Here is an 18,379-nt window from a genome sequence, read left to right as displayed (position 1 = left end):
ATGGGAAAGGGTTAAAACCCCCTACTTATCATGAGGCTAGGGTGTCATACTTGAAAAAGGAGGTGGATCTTGTGCGAGAGGGATTAGAGGTGTATAAAAAAGAATGGAAGAAAACGGGTTGTACCCTAATGTCCGATGCGTGGAGCGATGGAAAGTATAGAAGCATTACAAATTTTCTTGTCAATAGTCCACGGGGTACCGTTTTCCTCAAATCTATTGACACATCTGGCATTATCAAGAATGCGGATAATTTGTGTGACTTGCTTGATGACTTGGTGAAAGAAATTGGGGAAGAGCATGTAGTCCAAGTGGTGACCGATAGTGCATCAGCTTATGTAAGTGCCAGACAATTGCTAATGGAGAAAAGGCCTAATTTGTTTTGGAACCCTTGTGCCACTCATTGCCTTGATTTGATGCTTAGTGACATTGGCGAGTTTATAGTCTTTAAGGACACCTTAGCAAAAGCAAAGGAAGTCACCGTGTTCATCTATAGGCATCAATGGGTACTTGACATGTTTAGAAAATACACAAAAAAGAAGGAATTGGCACGACCAGCAATTACTAGATTTGCTACCTCTTATATCACCTTGAAAAGATTTGATGACTTAAAGATTCAAATTAGAGCTATGTTTGCATCGGTGGAGTGGGCTACAAGCTCTTATGGTAAAAGTGCGGTGGGGAATAAAGTGGAAAGCATAATTTTAGATGATCACAGATTTTGGAAAGGAATCAAATTTTGCATGAAGTGTGTTTTGCCTTTGGTTAAAGTATTGAGGCTTGTGGACGGTGATTCCAAGCCGGCCATGTGGTACATTTATGAGGCTATGGATAGGGCGAAAGAACAAATCGCCAAAAACTTGGGGGAACAAAAGAGAAGGTATGAGAAAATATGGAATGTCATTGATACGAGATGGGATTATCAACTCCATAGACCCCTTCATGCGGCGACTTACTACCTCAATCCCAAGTAAGTTGTTCATTTTTACTTTTGTTTCATGTATATTTTTGCTTTTTTATTGAAGAGTTCTCGCTTGTTGGTTTGGTCGTTATTGTAGGTTTCAATATAGTGAAACATTTAAAGCCGATAGAGAAGTTAGAAAGGGCTTGTACACCACCATTGAGAGGATGTACCCGGATATGGACACAAGGATTATCATTGACGAGCAACTAGAGAAGTTCAAAAATGCCGAGGGTATGTTTGGTATGGACATGGCCAAGTTGACAAGAGATAAGAAGCAACCCGGTAAATTTTAAAGTTTTAATACTTATTCAGTTACTTACTTACAAGTTACATCTATATTTTCATTTCAAATGATTATGAATTGTACTCTAATAAGTTATTTTTAATGAAAATATATCATAGCATTATGGTGGGAGAGTTTTGGAGAAGAGTGCAAGGAGCTCCAAAGGTTAGCAATAAGAGTGCTAAGCGGCACTTGTAGTGCAACTGGATGTGAAAGAAATTGGAGCATATTTGATATTGTACACTCAAAAAGGAGGAACCGTTTGGAAACTCAAAGGATGAATGCGTTGGTGTTTGTAAAATACAACATTCAACTTGAGTTGAGGCAAGAGAAGAGGCAAGAGAGGGGTGATACATATGATCCAATTTGTTTATCTGATATGGAGTCTGATGATGAATGGATCACTGAAAAAGAAGGTCCAATACTACCCGTAGATCATCCATGGATGGACATTGAAGAGTGCTTTAAAGATGATGGAATGGTTGGGAAAAAGAGAAAGAGAGGTATAATTAAGATCTATATTATATTATTATGAACTTCTAGTTTATATGAGTACAATTTTACTTAAAGAACTACTTTAAATGTAGGGCCAAGGAACTTGAATGCTTATGGCCGAAAAAAAGGAAAAAAGAAAGCAAGTGAGTTGGATGATGAAGATGAAATTGAAGTGTTTGATGACAATGAAGTCATTGAACTCGAGGGAGAAGAAGAGGAAGAAGAGTTTGATGAAGCGACTATGGCGGATGATGATGATGATGATGTGGAGGAACTTGACCTTGAAGATGATTGAGGAATGATCAATCAAAACTATCTTAGAGCTTATTTACTAGTTAAATTGTGTTTGAAACTTTGAATGTTCTTTTTTTATTCAACTTGCAAGTTGCAAGTACTATCGTTATTTGCTAGGGCTTACGTTATGCTATTAGGTATTTGAAATCTTGAAACTTGTGGATCTTGTGTTGATTATAATTGCATGTATGGCATAACTATATTGGTTTTTGAACTTTTTATTGCCATTTATGTAGAAATATAGACCACGGAGGGATTCGGACCCACATCTCTTGCAATAAAAGCAACTGTCTTGCCTATTTAGACCACGTGATCATCTATTTATCTTTTGAAACACTATCTTTATTGATTCAAACATGAAATATACATTTTGTATGCATTTTAAAAATCATGACCGAATCGAAGCGATTCACGATTCGCTACTGGGCCTTTTCGATTCTCGATTCGGTTCACGATTTGACAACTATGCTTTGATGTACTCAACTCTTCTATCAAAATTGATGACAAATCAAAATAGGCTTTTCACCTAACTTTGACTAAAAACTGATAAAAATAAAGAATATAAATTGGTTGTGGCCTTAAAAAATAAAATACGTTAAAAAGTAATCTGCAGTTATAAGAAAAATGTACCGTAAGTTGTAACCTAAATCTTGCGATTAAGAAAAGCCCACATACGTTTCTTGAGAAAACCGTTCGTCGTACAGGAGTTGAGAGAACAGTCGTAAGGTAATTGTTGATGAAATCATTTGCACCCAATGTGACTGAGAAAAGTGCAGCTCTTAACAGCCCTCTCGCCGATTGAGATGGATTATGCTCGTAAGATGGATTGTGCCGTTAAACGGCTAAATCGGGCTAGTGAGACGGTTCGTGCTATGAGATAGTCTATGTCTTTTGACAACTAAATATATTTTTTTGACGATTATCGGAAGTGATTGCAAGCTCTAACGATAGTCTTTAATGATTCGCATGTTAAACCTAGCCTATGCATATCGTTGTTATGCGGTTGGGGTGGATTCGAAACCCTAAGTCTTTTTTCCACTAGTTGCTAAATCAATTAATTAGTTGCTTTCTTAATTTATTCAGTTTTCTACAATCAAACATCTTTTCTCTTCAAATTAATCTAAAAATTAATCGAAATTATAGTAACTCAGCCTCACTATCCCTGAGGATCGACACTCGATCTTGGCCACTATTCTACGGAGGAGTTTTTACGAATTTATTTTTGACATGGTACGGCACAGTCACTAGGCACGAAATTAACTTAAAGATTTTATCAAGAAAAAGAGAAGGAAAAACTACTTCATAAAGTTCTACGTGAAACCATCTTTTGAAGCCATCTCAATCTAGTCTTCAGTTCAAGATTGAACAAGTTGTCGAATATTCGTCGGCGAAATATCATCAGAACCACCATCCATCAAGCGCATAGCTATGATTATATTGGCAGCATCAGTTGGATGGTAGGGATCCCAGAAAACGTACTTGGATCTGTCCGGACAAATGTCGGAGGGAGGACCACATGGTATCAGACCCCCGAACTGGCCGGCGATCTTACAACAAGCTGTATTCGAATTTTGGAATCCTGGATCACAAAATGAGCTATATATAAGCACAGATCAAACCAACTTTGAACAACTTTGTGATATAAACGCCCTGTTGATCGGAAGAAATGGAGCGTTACAAAAAAACCTCAATATGACATACCATAGGATTCGTAGTTTTGAATGATATCGTCTACGATACGATAAACATCCGCGTAAAGAAATTCGGATCGCTTGAGGTTTTTGCGAAGCTCTGGTACAAGGTTCTTCAGCCTGCCGTTGAACAACTGGGCTAGATGATTTGGCAACGCAACACAGGTTTCTCCTGCTGATGGATTCAGATCTCTTTGATATGGAATACACCCAATAGGCCCCACATTCGACACAACGATCTTTCTAGCTCCCAACTTGTAGAGTCTCTGAGACACGTTTTCAATGTGTTATACCAAACTTTTACCCAAAACTGATGAAAAGAGTAATGACCGGAGTTAGCCTCAGAGTACCACGTTGTCTTTAAGAAAAATTTACCGTAAGTTGTGACCGAAATCTTGCGATTAAGAAGCCCACAAACTTCTCTGGAGGAACCGTTTGTTGCACAGGAGTTGAGAGAACAGGCGTAAGGTAATTGTTGATGAAATCATTTGAGCCCATTGTGACCGAGAAGAGTGCAGTTCTTAGCAGCCTCATTGTCGCAGGACCACCTATGCTCGAGATTATGTCTTGCCTGGTGTTTGCAAAGTAGTCTATTTGTTCATCCATGTTGAATCTACCACCCTAGCAAATAGTCAAAAAGCACAGTTAGATCAATTTGCTTCTAACCTTCCAATCTGGTGAGTGATCTGCGTAAATCGAACCAAGAGGAATATCTATGTCCAATGTGTCAAAATTCGGAAAACACAAGCTATAAGAAAAAACACAACCCAAAGGCGATAGATTTTTGGATTCCGAGTCCTTGTAGCGACCTCATCCGAGCTGCCATCTTGGTAATCAAACGTTCATGTATGTTTGTTAAACCTTATTTGTAAGAATGCTTCAGCGAATCTGAACCATCGATTGTTGAAATAGAAGGTTCGGATGGCGCACTACAGGTTGCAGCAACTTGAGGTTGCTACAGGGACCCGGCTTTAGGTTTTTATGAACACTTTTCAAAAACTATTTATGACTCTATAAACTCATCATTTCACATTGTAATTCATTTTTCTGGCTGAAATCTTTTCCAAGAATTTAACAACATTGCCAAGAGGCCTTTGGTTCAATAACATCAGGGGTGCACTTAAGTGCTAGGAGAAATTTGTTCAGGAGTAACTCCTCCTCTAAGGTATTAATCTAACTATATATTCTAACAATAAAAATTTCGTCGATAAAAGAAATTTAACAACATTTGTTTTTCCGAAACTAAGCTCTTTTTCGTATCATTTAAAATTTCTTCAAGTTTCAAAATCAATCAACCAAACATTTTCTGAAATTTTTGCTTCTAGTTTTGAATATGAAATTGTAAGCAAAAGACAACCAGATTAAACATATATGTCTGATTCAATAAATTGGTAAATCCAGTAGCCTATTAAATGAAGAAAAAAAATACAACTCACAAAAATTATCCCAGTTTCATTACAGATTCCACCTCCACCAGAAGCATAATTCACACCCTTCAGAGTTACATTTCCGGTGGTTGTTGGAGCCATATAAGGAGGAGTAAAATCTTCCAAACCAATTTCTTGTCCTGGTTTAAGAGGAAAATTAGACAAAATTTCAGATAAATTAAATAGTAGTTTGCAACATTTACCTTGACCAAAACTTAGCTACTTTTTTCTATAGAAGATGAGATGAAAAGCAGAAGTAACAAGGACAAGAACTTGCCTATAATATCTACTATGGTTCTTCCATTTGTGAATCGTCCCGTTGGCCGCCCACCGAAATCTATTCCGAACGGAACGTAGTTGCATTTAGATAGAGAAGCAATGTAGTTGTTGTTTCCTACCTCAACCAAAGAATCACCAAACACAAAATTGGCAGGAACTCTTTTCGCCGTGCAAATCCCGCAGAGTATGATCAAGACTATCATAATTCCAAATGCGATCCTAACAACCGGCTTTCCCCGAAGAAAACCCATATCAAAGAACACAAGATAAATGAATAGCAGAACGATTTCGAGATAGGAAATTGATGTGTTCTTCTTCGTTCTATCCTATATTGAAGTGACCATGAACTGAGGCAAGAGACCTATTGAAGAACAGAGAATTACAGGATATGATCATGAATCTCAAATGAGCAAATAACAATGAATTTGGCCAAAAATAGCCTTAGCTTTTGTGAACCATTTACACTCATGGGTTTTCATTGAAACGCATGCACAAAGACAAATCAAAATACCAATAATCTGATGGAAAGTAAGGAACCAGAAGCAGAGTTTGTGTTAGAGGCTTACCCTTTTTATAGATGAGATTGTGTTAGGAAAATATTAGTTGGTGAGGAGCAAAAGAATCTCATTAAATGTACTGCAAAATCGAAAACAAGCCGTGAACTAGATTACCCATTTGGAATCGGATTGTAGCAATTAAAATCTGCGATCAAGACGTATACGGAAAAAAAAAATTTGAAAACCACGGACCATGTAACAATGAAAGTTGCTGAACTAACCCGAAGGGTTGGCCAAGTGCTTTGGCCTGAAACTTAGGTGTTTGCTCCATCTTAAGGTTTCTGGTTCAATTCTCTTTGCCAACAACTCTTGGGGCCACCTCACCGGTCCCATCGCGTAAGCGTGTGAAACGGTTATGAGAGAGGCTGTAAGGATTATTCCGAGGTACATGTAATTGGCCCGTGACACCTTGCATTACCAAAAAACAAATTGCTCAACTTTTGGCAACTCATTAGTGAAATGTTCTGAAAACGTAAAGATGGTGCAGGTTTAAACCACAAACTCAAAGACTTGTGGTTGTGTTTTAGGAGCTCATTGTTTTTCTCAATTTTGAAGTCTGAATGATAGAATATAACTTCTTCAATTATTATTACAATTTATTTACAAAATTATTTGAATTACATGTGCAAAATAGATTTTTGATGAATGATTATAGGAAGTGCAATTGAAATCCAAAAAGCCGTTCCGGGTATTTTTGGATTCCTTATTCCAATTCATCATCCAGAATGCATTTTGGTATACTTTTTTTTTCAACAATTAAGATTATATGAATAAAAGCCCAATGGCATTTACATAACGTAATTCATTATAAATATCTTGAACAAAGCCAAACATATCATCTAACTAATGCAAGACGAAAAAAACACAAGGCAACCGATGTCTTTCACCCCAACGTAGACCTATGCCTGACAAATTTTATCTCTTTTGAGACTGCTAATTCTAGATCTGAATTTTCGGCATTTGAGTATAATAGACATTGAAAATTTCGGTCATACAAGCAAATTACAGAAATGCATACTACAAAATCCAAAATCAGATGCCCAAACATGCTAAAATGGGAGTAGACATATAAGAAAATATTTTTATTATTTTGAAATACAGACACTGATAATCTTCATAGCTTATCGATTTTAGTTTTTAATGGTACTAATTTTCAGAATCTAAGAAAATATTTTTCTTGTAAATCGATTGTTTTCAAAAAAGTTTCCAAACAAGTTTCCATAATCATTAACAATGCTTTCTCTGAAAAAATGATTCTGAAATGCTAAATGGAGTGGCAGCCCAATACTCATTGCATTGGGTGAGGGTTCAAACGCCACCAGCTCCATCCCCTTTCCCTTAGATTATTTCTAGTAGAATAGAATTTACCTTGTCAAAAAGAAAGTAATTCTAAAATAACAAATTAATCCGCAACTCTTAGAAAGTACTACTAGTAGTGATCAGCATTAATCTGGTAATGAGGTTGTCCATGATCATTAAATTCTGTTAAATGAAGATCATCGACAAGTACTTACAATAATGGTAGTAGCAACAATTCAAATTTAATTATACAACTAACCTATCCATATAAAATTTTCAGTTTGATATGGTTTCTAGTAGGGGTGTGCAAAAAACCCGTGGCCCGACGGACCCGACCCGACCCGAAGGGTTTTGGGCAGGCCGAACATGTGGTTCGGTCGGGTACGGATCCATATTTTGAAAAAAATCAGTTTTCGGTTCGGGGCTCGGGGTGCTGTTTTTCTTACCCGACCCGACCAATTCATATAGATTACTTCGGTTTTGGTCGGACCCGACCCGACCAAAAAAATGGGTACGCGGACGGTTATTCACACTCGTTTGGTTCGGGTTCAGGGCCAATTTTTTTTTTTTTTGATACACGACCCGTCCGACCCGTGCACACCCCTAGTTTCTAGGATTATTACAATGACTATTAATTTTTTTTATGCCCGGTCGTTACCTTCACGGCTCCGAAATTAGTCGAGGTGCGCACAAGCTAGCTCAGATATCCTACACTTGATTATCTTAAATTCTCTAAACCTTTTAACTTGGGCCCTTTATTAATCTTCAGTCACTTAATAGCCGTTAAGGATCTTATAATAGTTTTCAAATTTTATTCTCTCCCAAAAATGTTAGTTACCGGAATGTTATGCAATCGTTTACTTCAAAACACCAAATTAAATTACTTTAATGTGCACATAAGTTGATCCAGCTAACGCCCGATTATAAAAAAAAGAACTTGCCATTTGTCCTTATGGTAACTTCCGAATAGAAAGGAATCTATCCAATGACACTGAAATTTTGGGCTCCTAGTGGAGTTAAATAATCCTACAATCTTTGCACTATATGGACAGTGGGGTAGTGCCCATATAGTGGGGTAGTGCAGTTGGTTGCTCAGCCAGAACGAAAGGACTAACCATCCCGAAGTTTCAGATTCTACTTTTTTGTACTGTTAAAAGTCCTTGGGGCCACCCCATACGTAAAAACCCTTTGGGGTTAGCAAAGGCTGGTGGAGGGCTGGAGATATTAGTCCTGTAATGCGTGCAAGCTGGCCCGTGGATCACTCTTCATTACTGAAAAAAAAAGATGCCATAATCAAAAATTAAATTTTTTTTGAGATACACTAAAATGGAGCTGACTATCAATCTGTATCATTAACTGCAACACAAGTCTACGTTTGGTTTGGTCAAAAGAAACCGTAATCTAGTTAAAAGGTGAACTACTCTAATAGTATGCAGTTTGGACTAAAGTGTAGAGTCTAACCATATTAAATAATATTTTTTTGAACTGACCATATTAAAGTATTTTGAGAAGAAAAATCTGCACTATCCTCATTTTCCTTGTAATCTAGCTTTGTCTTAATACCACCACAACTCATCATTTTTCTCTTACAATGCTTAGCATATTAAAAAAATAAAATTCATGAGAAAAACATAAATTATGATGGACTAATTTCATCTTAATACTTCTCACCTTGTTAAGTTTGTCCACAAAACTTAAAGTCTAGCCAGTAATCGTTTGGGGTTTTTGTGTGTTTTTTTTTTCAAGCTAGTATAATCATTTGGGGTTTTTGTGTGTTTTTTTTTTCAAGAAAAAAGAGGTAATATCAAGTGGATTGCACCTCTTTAAGAGATGGTATAGATATAGATAGATCATAGATGACCAGGGTCGACCATGGAGGTAGCTTTAAGCCTTTTAGGCAAGGCTTAGGATTATCTATTTGTAGGCTAAGGCTTTTAGGTTTAGAATTTTTTTGGTAAATGAAACAGAAAAGAAACTAAAAAGTGGGTTCCCTATTGGTAATTTTTTAGTAAGTGAAAGTACACATAGACCATTTTCAAAAAAATACACGGAGACCCCTTCAATTATGCCTTTTTTTTCACGTAGACCCCCTAACTTTTAAAACTGCCCATACAAACCCTCTCAACTATATGAAATGAAAAATTGGCTAACTCTATTAACGGATTGTGGAAAAATAACGATTCTACCACTAAAAATTTGCCCACATTGACCTCCTTATCTATAAAAAAATATTATCCACGCTAATCCCTTCATCTTAACGGTCTTTCTGACAAAAGGGTGCTGATTGGTTGACGGTTATAGTTGAGGTGGTCTGTATAGACGATTTTAAATGTTAGGAGATCTCCGTGAGAAAAAGTGATAATTGAGAGGGTCTCCGTGTACTTTCAGACTTATGTATACTTGAAAATTGTATATGGTGAATTTTTTTCTATTCAAGACCAACAAGTTCAAGTTAAAAGTGGTTGAGGGCGCTCTTTTTTCAGGTGCGTTTTTGGAATTCAAGTCTTATTGTTGAGAACTCCGCAGTTCCGTTCCCTTATTTTCTTCCAACCAAAAAATAAAAGAAAATGCTACAAACATCCGAGTGAGCTGTTACTAAGGTTCAAAAAATGTATTGAAATGTGTGAAAAATATATAAACGTAAGTGAGTGTATTGAAAAGTGTTCATTTTCGTATGTTATTGACAGTGAAGTGGGTTGTACCCAAAAATAAAAAGGAAAGAGTTGTTTCGTAGATTTTGGATAAGCCAACCTAGAAAATGGTCAAGCCACCAAGGTTAGCCCAACCCAACACAAGGCTTGCTCTTAATGGAAGTGGGCTTTTCAAACCATGTTTCTAATTATCTCAATTCAACTGCTAAAAGGTAATTGGACACACACACACACACAAAAACCTCTAATTGGAGGGCCACCTCTTCATTAATTGAGAGATTAATTTTGGAGAAAATAACCTTCCTAGTTTTTTGTTTCATGGCTGGGCGGATCCCTTTCCATTTTTCCAAATGCATGTCTCGCGGGGTCCTTCCCTGTAATCCCACGCGCACACATTTATACCTGTCAGGCTGTCACTTTCTCTCTTTTAATGCGCTGAGTATTGTATCCCTTTCTCTCTTTTTCTTTTCGTTCTCCCACGCATTCATAACCTGTCACTTTCCTTCTTCCCTCTCCACACACTTTTCCTTTTAATCCGTCCTCTGTCTCTCTTCCCAGCACACAACTCTCTCTCTCTCTCTCTCTTAAATCTAAAAAAATTGAAATCATCAGCATATATACTAGTAGTATAACTTTTATTTTACACATCCAATTTTGAATACGGGTTTTGCTAGAAACTGTCCGGTGGGCATCCACAAAAAGACAAGAGTAATGCACTTTTTTCATTTCTTCAAATCTAAATCATCTATCAAGAGTTTCTCCTTTAGTCTCAATTTTTAAAAAATAAGTACTACTTATTTTCGTAAACTCATGGTTTTTATCTTGTTTATATTTTTCAATTTACTCTATAATTTTTTTTCGGTAATGTTTGCAACGATGATGGCCCTGGCGGCGATGTGATTGGCCGTGATGGCTTAGTTCCGGTAATTATGGCTGAGTCTATGAAGATTGGAGAGTGAGACCCCGTTCCAGAACACCTTCTTAAAAAATAGTAAATATTTATTTCACGTTTTTAAATTCTAAAATAATGTAAATAAAAAATAATTTTTAAATTTTTTTAACATAGTATAAAAGATCTTGATGAGATCTTTTAGATAATATCCATATTTCATATTTTAGATTTAGTAAATCTATTATTTTTTTAGTTTAAAATTATTTTCTTAAAAAAATAAGGACTTATTTTCCGTTCTGAAAGACTAGAACGAGACGTGAGTGAGAGGCCGAGAGAGATTGCCCCCTCATAATTTTGCTCCTGTTGAGTAGTGGTCCAATGGAGTACTATAATCTGGAAAAACTTTTAGAGGCTACTTTCGTAATTTACTCTTCGCATTTATCATTTCAGCAGACCCTTGAATGTGTACAAACATGCAGGTACTGAGCCAAGTCAGAATCTGCACATTCATGCGCACGTGACCCCCACTCCTGACAACCCACGAGGTTGTCTCTAGCATTTGCCTTTAGTTAATGAGCATGTGAACTTCGCTACATGTATGATAGAGCCTTTTTTTTATAGAGTGGTGCTAGGGACACATCCACTCTCACACCCAAACACATACCCACCACTCACATGAGTGGTGGGTCCCACATACACTACACACTCTAGTGTGTGTATGGGGCCCACCACTCATGTGAGTGTGGGTGTGTGTTTGAGTGTGAGAGTGAGTGTGTCCCTAGAATTATTGTTTTTTATATATCTATAGCATTGACATTCTGTCAGTGAACAATCCAAAAAACAACTTACGGAATTATAATGGAGAAAACATTTTCACCATTCCGATGGAAGATATTCTACTTGAAAAATATTTAACTTTCACTTTTGTCATTTTGTGCAACCAAACAACGCCAGATAGGTAGAATATTTATGTAACATCATTTTATCTTTGAGGTGCTTAAATGCTAAATTTAATAATTTAAGGGCTAAAGTGCAATTTTTTTTAAATTGTGCATGTGTGCCGTGTGTGTGTGCTGATGTGTTGAGTGTGTGTGGGTTTCTTCAAAACAAAGAAAAGAAAAATAAAACAAAAACAAGAAAATCCATCAGGTTGTTCCAACGTGAGAGAGAGAGTGAGTGAGAGAGCAGCGTGGAGAAGAGGAAGAAGAAGGAGAAAAGAAGAAGAAAATTAGAGTTAGGTTGATTGAAGCTTAATTAGGTGATTTCCATCTCCTTCAAGGCTGAATTTCACGTTTTTCATGTTAGGTTTCATGTTTTACATCTAGTATGTACTTGATTGAAGTAATTAGAGATGGATTGAATCCATAGCAGAAGGTTTTTGAGCTTGGAGTTGAGTTTATTCCTGAAAATTCGTGTATAACATATGAATATGCATAACTGTGTTTTGAGCAGAGTTGAGCCTGTCCTGTTTTTGACGAATTTTTACCATTGACATACCGATCATGTTATTTCTCTGGTATTTTTACTGTAGATGCGTCTTTGTGTGTAGTTTATGCTGTAAAAATTTCAGAATTTTCTGAGAAACCTGGAAAAAGATAAAAATCTTGAACCGGACTGCAGTCAGATTCGCGTCTGTGCTGACAGCCCAAACACATGTTGGAAAAACGGGCATAACTTCTTGCTCGGGTATCGGTTTTACGCACCGTTTCTTGATTCCGAAACTAGACTTGTATATCTTTCTGAATCTGTAAAGATCGTGCCTTAGTTTGGTCTGAGCAAAATCAGTTTTGGTTCCAAAGTTAATAGTTTGGTGATTCTGAAATTCTGGGCAGGTTTTGTAGCTGTGTTCTTCATCAATTTTGTCATAGTTGAATATGCTTACTGACTATGGATGCTGTTGAGTCTTAAACATTGATCAATTGGTGAAGTTTTGGTGTTGGAATTATTGGAAAAGATTGAGTATGTGATTTTTAATGAGCATTCGATCGCAGACTGTTCTGCCGGGTCTGTAGTTTCTGTTTTAGATGTGTAATTTCAATTGAGCATATCTTAGTCATTCGGAGTCCAATTTGGGCAAATTTTATATCTAGATTGATGTACTAGAAGTCTTCTTGCCAGTGGTGGTGGTCTTGTAGTATTCTTTGAAACCTATAGAATGCTATAGTCAGAATTCGATCAATGGTTCTGCTAGAAAGTGTGTGTTTGTGAGATTTTTGGCTTTGAGGTACAAATTGATGAATTTACTTCTTTGCTTTTGGAATTAAACTTTGAGCTCATATGTGCGGAATATTTGTTAGGTTCGGAGACGACAACGAGTACCGCAGCTCCACGTAGGGAGTGACTGCGTTGGTTTTCTTTTTGTTGGAGACCGAGGTGAGTGTTCGATTCATAAATGTTCTTCAATTGGATTGAATTTGTGATATTGCACTGTGACTTCGTGTCGGTGGGCAACAACGGCCAACGGCCGGACTTTGTGTCGTGCCTTTGACTTTGTGTCGATTCAATGGCTTTATGCCAAAATTATGACTTTGTGTCGAGCTAGTGACTTTGTGTCGGATTAAAGACTTTGTGTCGATTATTTGCTTAATGCTTAATTAATGATGAACTTGGATTTATTGCTTATATTGAACAACATCCATGTCTCATATACACTCCTGGAACTCGTTTGGGGTACCAGTTTTGCAGGTATAGGTCGGTGTCCACTACAGGTCGCGTTTTGCATTTTGTGACTCGCTCGAGAAGTGCGTAGTTGAGGCCTGTGGGAGTCTTTGTCTCCTGGTCCGTAGATGATTTTGCTTAGTTTAGTTTTGGATAATAGTTGGTTATGTAAAGTTTATTTCTTGACAGACTTCCGCTGTAGTTTGTAAATGAAATTTTTTTTTTTATGTAAATAAAATGTGGCTGTTGAACTGTAGTTGTTTGTTATTCTTGGATTTGCTAGTAGCTGGTTGTCACGTGTCGTATCGGGATAGGCCGATGAGGTGCTATTCCGGAACGGGGCTTGACAATTTACCCGAAAATATTTTACTTCAAAACAAATGGAACCTAATTCTCCCCAAATAAAATACTCCCTCCGTCCCTTTTTAAGTGTCCTGCTTCGTAACTCCAACTTATTAAAACAACATCATCATTATATCTTTCACATCAACTTTTTCATCCACTTTCCCTACTTACCCATCATCATTACACTTTTACTCACTAACTTTTCAAAATGGAATCTACTTTTAGGGACAAAATAGGCAATGCACCAATTTTTACTCACTAACTTTACAAAATTGACACTTATTAAGGGACAGCCCAAAATGGAATACTGAACTCTAAAAAAGGGACGGAGGGAGTACATCGGTAAACTATTTGGCGTTCTTCTTTTCTTTTCTTTTCTTTTTTTTATTAATGATATGTTTTCTGTCTTTATTGTTATACTAGTGCTTGTCCGTGTCTACGGTACTACGCACCCCAGATGGAATTGCCCGTGCCTACGGCACTTGCTAGCTAGTGGCTCAAACATTAAATCGATTCATTAGTGTGTAGTATGTGATCTTCTTCTTACCCTTGCTGATGGTACTCTCTCAACTAAACTTTTAAGCTAGCTACAAAGAACTATCAATTTGCTTATGGAATCCCAATAAATACCAGGTAAAAGTTAAAACCAAGCAGCAAACAGCAGCAACAAATCCAAAGCAGCAACAAACATAAGCATATTTCTAATAGAGAGATGGGATTTCTTCAAATATGGGTAGAGACACTATCATATCACAGAGAAGCAAATTAGCAGTAAAAATACACTCAACATAGAGCAGAAATGTACACCATCAACATCAAAGATCTTCACAACACCCTAACAAATTCACTCCTCTTACATATAGTGAAGTAACAAATTCAATATTTTTAAAATTGGTTTCTTGAATACAGTCAATCTCATAGATTTTGCCATCTCACTTTTTCATATGTAGGGAAATAATGCAAATCGATAAGGACCCACCAGATGTAATGATGCTGACAAAATATAAATTAAGTGGTCCCTCTCTAGCACCACTAAGGTAGTTTAGGACCCTCTATCAATCAAGGTTCGATTTCTTGGGAGTCATGCCACAAGAAAGTAATTCATTGTGAATACCATCGTTTTGGTACCATAGATGGTTTGCCTTTGATTGAATAAAAAATGAGATTAGTTGAGGTGCACATAAGTTGGCCCAGACATCCCTGACTGTCGAACCAAAAAATAAAGGAGTGAAGCAAGAACTTATTCGAAGAGAAGTTACCAAAAAAAAAAAAGTTGTTTAAAGGGAAAGAAATGCAAAATGGCCTTTGCACCCTAAGCTACACTGCTCACATTTGGACCTCTTGTCGTAGCATTCTTGCTTAGCTTTTTCTTTCTTTAAGAAGGGGGTAGATGCAAATTTTTTTGAAAGTCAAAACCTTGCAAAAGTTGCGAATCACAGCCCCCTTTAAATGGTTAGGTCCTCCTGTAAAGAGAACATGCACAGCCCACATGGACCAAGGCTCATGCCCTTCATTAAAAAGGAGAAGAGAAGGGAACCCATGTCTGGTGTTTCAGATTTTTGGAAAAAAGACTCTAGGCAAAGGCAAAGGCAAAGCCCAGCCCTGCTTGCAATAACCCCCTTCACTGTTTACCATTCCAGAGTTCTACAGTACTTTTCCAATTTGGTCCCATTTGATAGATAACACAATGTCAAAATAAAATCAAAGCAAGAAATTAAGTAAAAAAAATATTGGCAGAATACACGAATTGCCAACACAGTTGGGAAAGGAGCACAACAATCAATTTATATACAAGTACCCATTAAAAAAAAAGGACTTATGTTGCTATTTGATAATACTTATCAAAACTAGAGATGTAAGGTAGATCAAAAAACGTGAGTGGGGTTTCAAAATTTGAGTCTTGGGACTGCCTTTTGCTGAGAGAGAGAGAGAGTGAGTGGGGTTTCAACCATATATGGACCGATGTGGCGATACGGTGGCGATTCGAAGTTCCGGCGTGCATGGCGATGGTTGAACAGAAGAAAACAGAGAAGACGGGGGTGTGAAATTTGAAATAAACGTGAAAACCCTAGAAATAAACGTGAAAGGAGATGACAGTTGTGTGATTTAAATGAAAACCACACACTTAACCAGAAAGTGGGAGGATGCACTATAGCCTATGGATCAAATGAATCTGAGACATTCTAACAACTTGTCCCCGCACCCTTCTGTTTTATAATAGAGATGTCCATCATATTTGTAAACTATACGAGCCCGTTCATTACAATGGCGTTTGGAATTTGGCCATAATTCAATTGTGCTATATTTGTTCCTCCTTTTTTTTCAAGTTGGATATCCACTTTGTATGTTCCAAGTTTCAAACATCCACTTTGTATATTTCATGAACTTTTCTCATGAATATCGACAGGTGGAGTAAATGGAAGGGCAACATGAGCAATTCATCAAACACCTTATGTGCAATGAGTATTTGTCGAACTTCTGAGCATGATATTTAACATATAAGCAAGAAAAGCTTCAAGAGAGAGAACAATACACATTTTTTCGGAACCTTACCAATGGATTCTACGTGAACTTTTAATTTGGAAACCAAGAGTCTGGATGACTTTGGCAATTTCTTCCCCATAATTCAATCTTGAAATTAGAACAGAGGAAAATCGAGCGCCTAATTCAAGAGAACTCTTGACTGTTGGAGAGTTGAGAGGAAGGACATTCGAGAGGCTTCAAATGGTCTGGGGGAGTTGTGAAGAGAACACAGTTCATTGGGGAATGTGATTTTTTAGAGATTTTTTTAGAAATGCTACAGTTGGAATGTGACGTTTCGAGTTTTCTGTGATTCAGAAAGGTGTGGTATTGTTTCCAGTTGGGGCTTGGTCAGTTATTTGAGGTTTTTTTGAGGGGTATTTTTAGAAGTGAAAAGTGTGGGAAACACTTTTGGTGCTTCACGTTTTTATAAGTAGATAGAGTAGATTGAAGCCAGCCTCTAGACTCTATAAATAGCTTTAATTAGCTACTCTAAGTCTTGAGAAATCCAAACTTCTTCAAATCTAGTAAGACTTTCATTTCATTTCTTGAAAAAAAGAAAAAAAGAATTTTATTAATCTTTGAAGCTGAATACGAAGACCAATCTTCACAAATGAAAAGTTCTTCAAATCTTAAAAAAATAAGGACTTATTTCCCGTTCTGAAAGACTAGAACGGGATGTGAGAGAGAGGCCGAGAGAGATTGCCCCTCATAATTTTGCTCCTGTTGAGTAGTGGTCCAGTGGAGTACTAAAATCTGGAAAAACTTTTAGGGGCTACTTTCGTAATTTACTCTTCGCATTTATCATTTCAGCAGACCCTTGAATGTGTACAAACATGCAGGTACTGAGCCAAGTCAGAATCTGCACATTCACGCGCGCATGACCCCCACTCCTGATAACCCACGAGGTTGTCTCTAGCATTTGCCTTTGAATATATATTTGAAATATGTTTGACAAAATCTATAAAACAAGCTCCATATTAAATGTAAAATTATGTTTCAAAAAAAAAGTTTTTTGGTTGTAGGCTTCCATTTTTTATTTTTCACAACAAATTTTATTGTATTTTTATTTTGTAAACAAATTAATATCCTGAAATTATACTGTTAATTATAAATTTAGATAGAAATTAACAATGTAAATTAACAACAATGTCTAATTTCTGTCTAATTTTTATGTAAATTCACAATTAATAATGCAAATTCATTATTAACAATGTTAAATTAAAAATGTTAAAAAATTTACAATTAAAAATTTTATTTTTTAATATTATATTCAGTATTTCTCTCATTAATTAGATCTCTACGATTACATTCCAGATATATAAATTTTATAAAAAAATTGTGTAGAAAAAAAGTTATGAAGATTTTAAACTTTAAAATAAAAATGAGAAATAATAGAGAGTGATGGAAGAGAGAGGAGAGAGGAGGGAGGGAGGGAGGGAGAAAAGCACGTTGCAGAGAGAGAGAGAGAGAGAGAGAGAGCGAGGGGGGGGCGGGGCGGGGGAGGGAAGAAAATCAACCTGTCCGCGACTCCGCGTCACTCTTGAGTCTTGTCTCACTAGGATGCGCGTGGGATACAACACAGCGGAGAAACAAGTGACAAATAGTGGGCGCGCGTGTAACAGGACTTTGTGAAAAAATACTTGTGCGTATTTGTGCCAAAGATCTAGTAAGACATAATCCACTAACATAGGATCCGCCGAGGACCCCCTGTCCGAGTGAAATCCGGACAGGGGCCTATTCCATTGCTCGGAGTCGTAGATCTCGCAAATCAACGGTTGAAATCTGCCGAGTTAAAACGACGTCATTTTGGATCAGAAAGTGTTCGACAGATCTCGACCGTTGATTTGCGAGATCAACGGCTCCGAGCAGTGGGATAAACCCCTGTCCGGATTTCACTCGGACAGGGGATCTGGTCTCCATAGGATCGGCTCGAAAGAATCCCTAACTTTTGGTGTTAATTTTGGTGTAACTGATTTTTGCACTCTTTTCTTTGCTCCAAAAGGACCTAATTATTACAAGACTAA

General features: G+C 37.0%; 2 protein-coding genes and 1 long non-coding RNA gene across 3 annotated transcripts; 2 read left to right on the top strand and 1 right to left on the bottom strand.

The window, feature by feature from the left end:
* The first annotated feature begins 86 nt into the window (after positions 1 to 86).
* LOC131322555 (uncharacterized) lies at positions 87 to 2,488 on the top strand. Its single transcript, XM_058353914.1, has 4 exons — positions 87 to 967; positions 1,056 to 1,243; positions 1,364 to 1,747; positions 1,832 to 2,488. The coding sequence occupies exons 1-4, from the start codon at positions 129 to 131 to the stop codon at positions 2,032 to 2,034; spliced, it is 1,614 nt and encodes a 537-aa protein (XP_058209897.1). The 5' UTR covers positions 87 to 128; the 3' UTR covers positions 2,035 to 2,488.
* A 660-nt stretch (positions 2,489 to 3,148) lies between these two features.
* Positions 3,149 to 6,038, bottom strand: LOC131322557 (GDSL esterase/lipase At4g16230-like). The gene is made up of 5 exons (XM_058353915.1): positions 5,429 to 6,038; positions 5,161 to 5,291; positions 4,100 to 4,345; positions 3,735 to 3,990; positions 3,149 to 3,612 (listed from the first exon to the last, which is right to left on the bottom strand). Exons 1-5 carry the CDS (start codon positions 5,679 to 5,681, stop codon positions 3,389 to 3,391), a joined length of 1,110 nt encoding a protein of 369 aa, XP_058209898.1. The 5' UTR covers positions 5,682 to 6,038; the 3' UTR covers positions 3,149 to 3,388.
* A 5,920-nt stretch (positions 6,039 to 11,958) lies between these two features.
* On the top strand, positions 11,959 to 13,742 carry LOC131323153 (uncharacterized). The gene is made up of 3 exons (XR_009199093.1): positions 11,959 to 12,087; positions 13,127 to 13,202; positions 13,507 to 13,742. It is a non-coding gene; the product is annotated as an uncharacterized LOC131323153 (long non-coding RNA).
* Positions 13,743 to 18,379: the final 4,637 nt, after the last annotated feature.

Source organism: Rhododendron vialii, chromosome 4a (assembly GCF_030253575.1).
Source record: "Rhododendron vialii isolate Sample 1 chromosome 4a, ASM3025357v1".
NCBI lineage: Eukaryota > Viridiplantae > Streptophyta > Magnoliopsida > Ericales > Ericaceae > Rhododendron > Rhododendron vialii.
The sequence above is the reverse complement of the archived record's forward strand: the minus strand, read 5'-3'. Positions and strand labels throughout refer to the sequence as shown.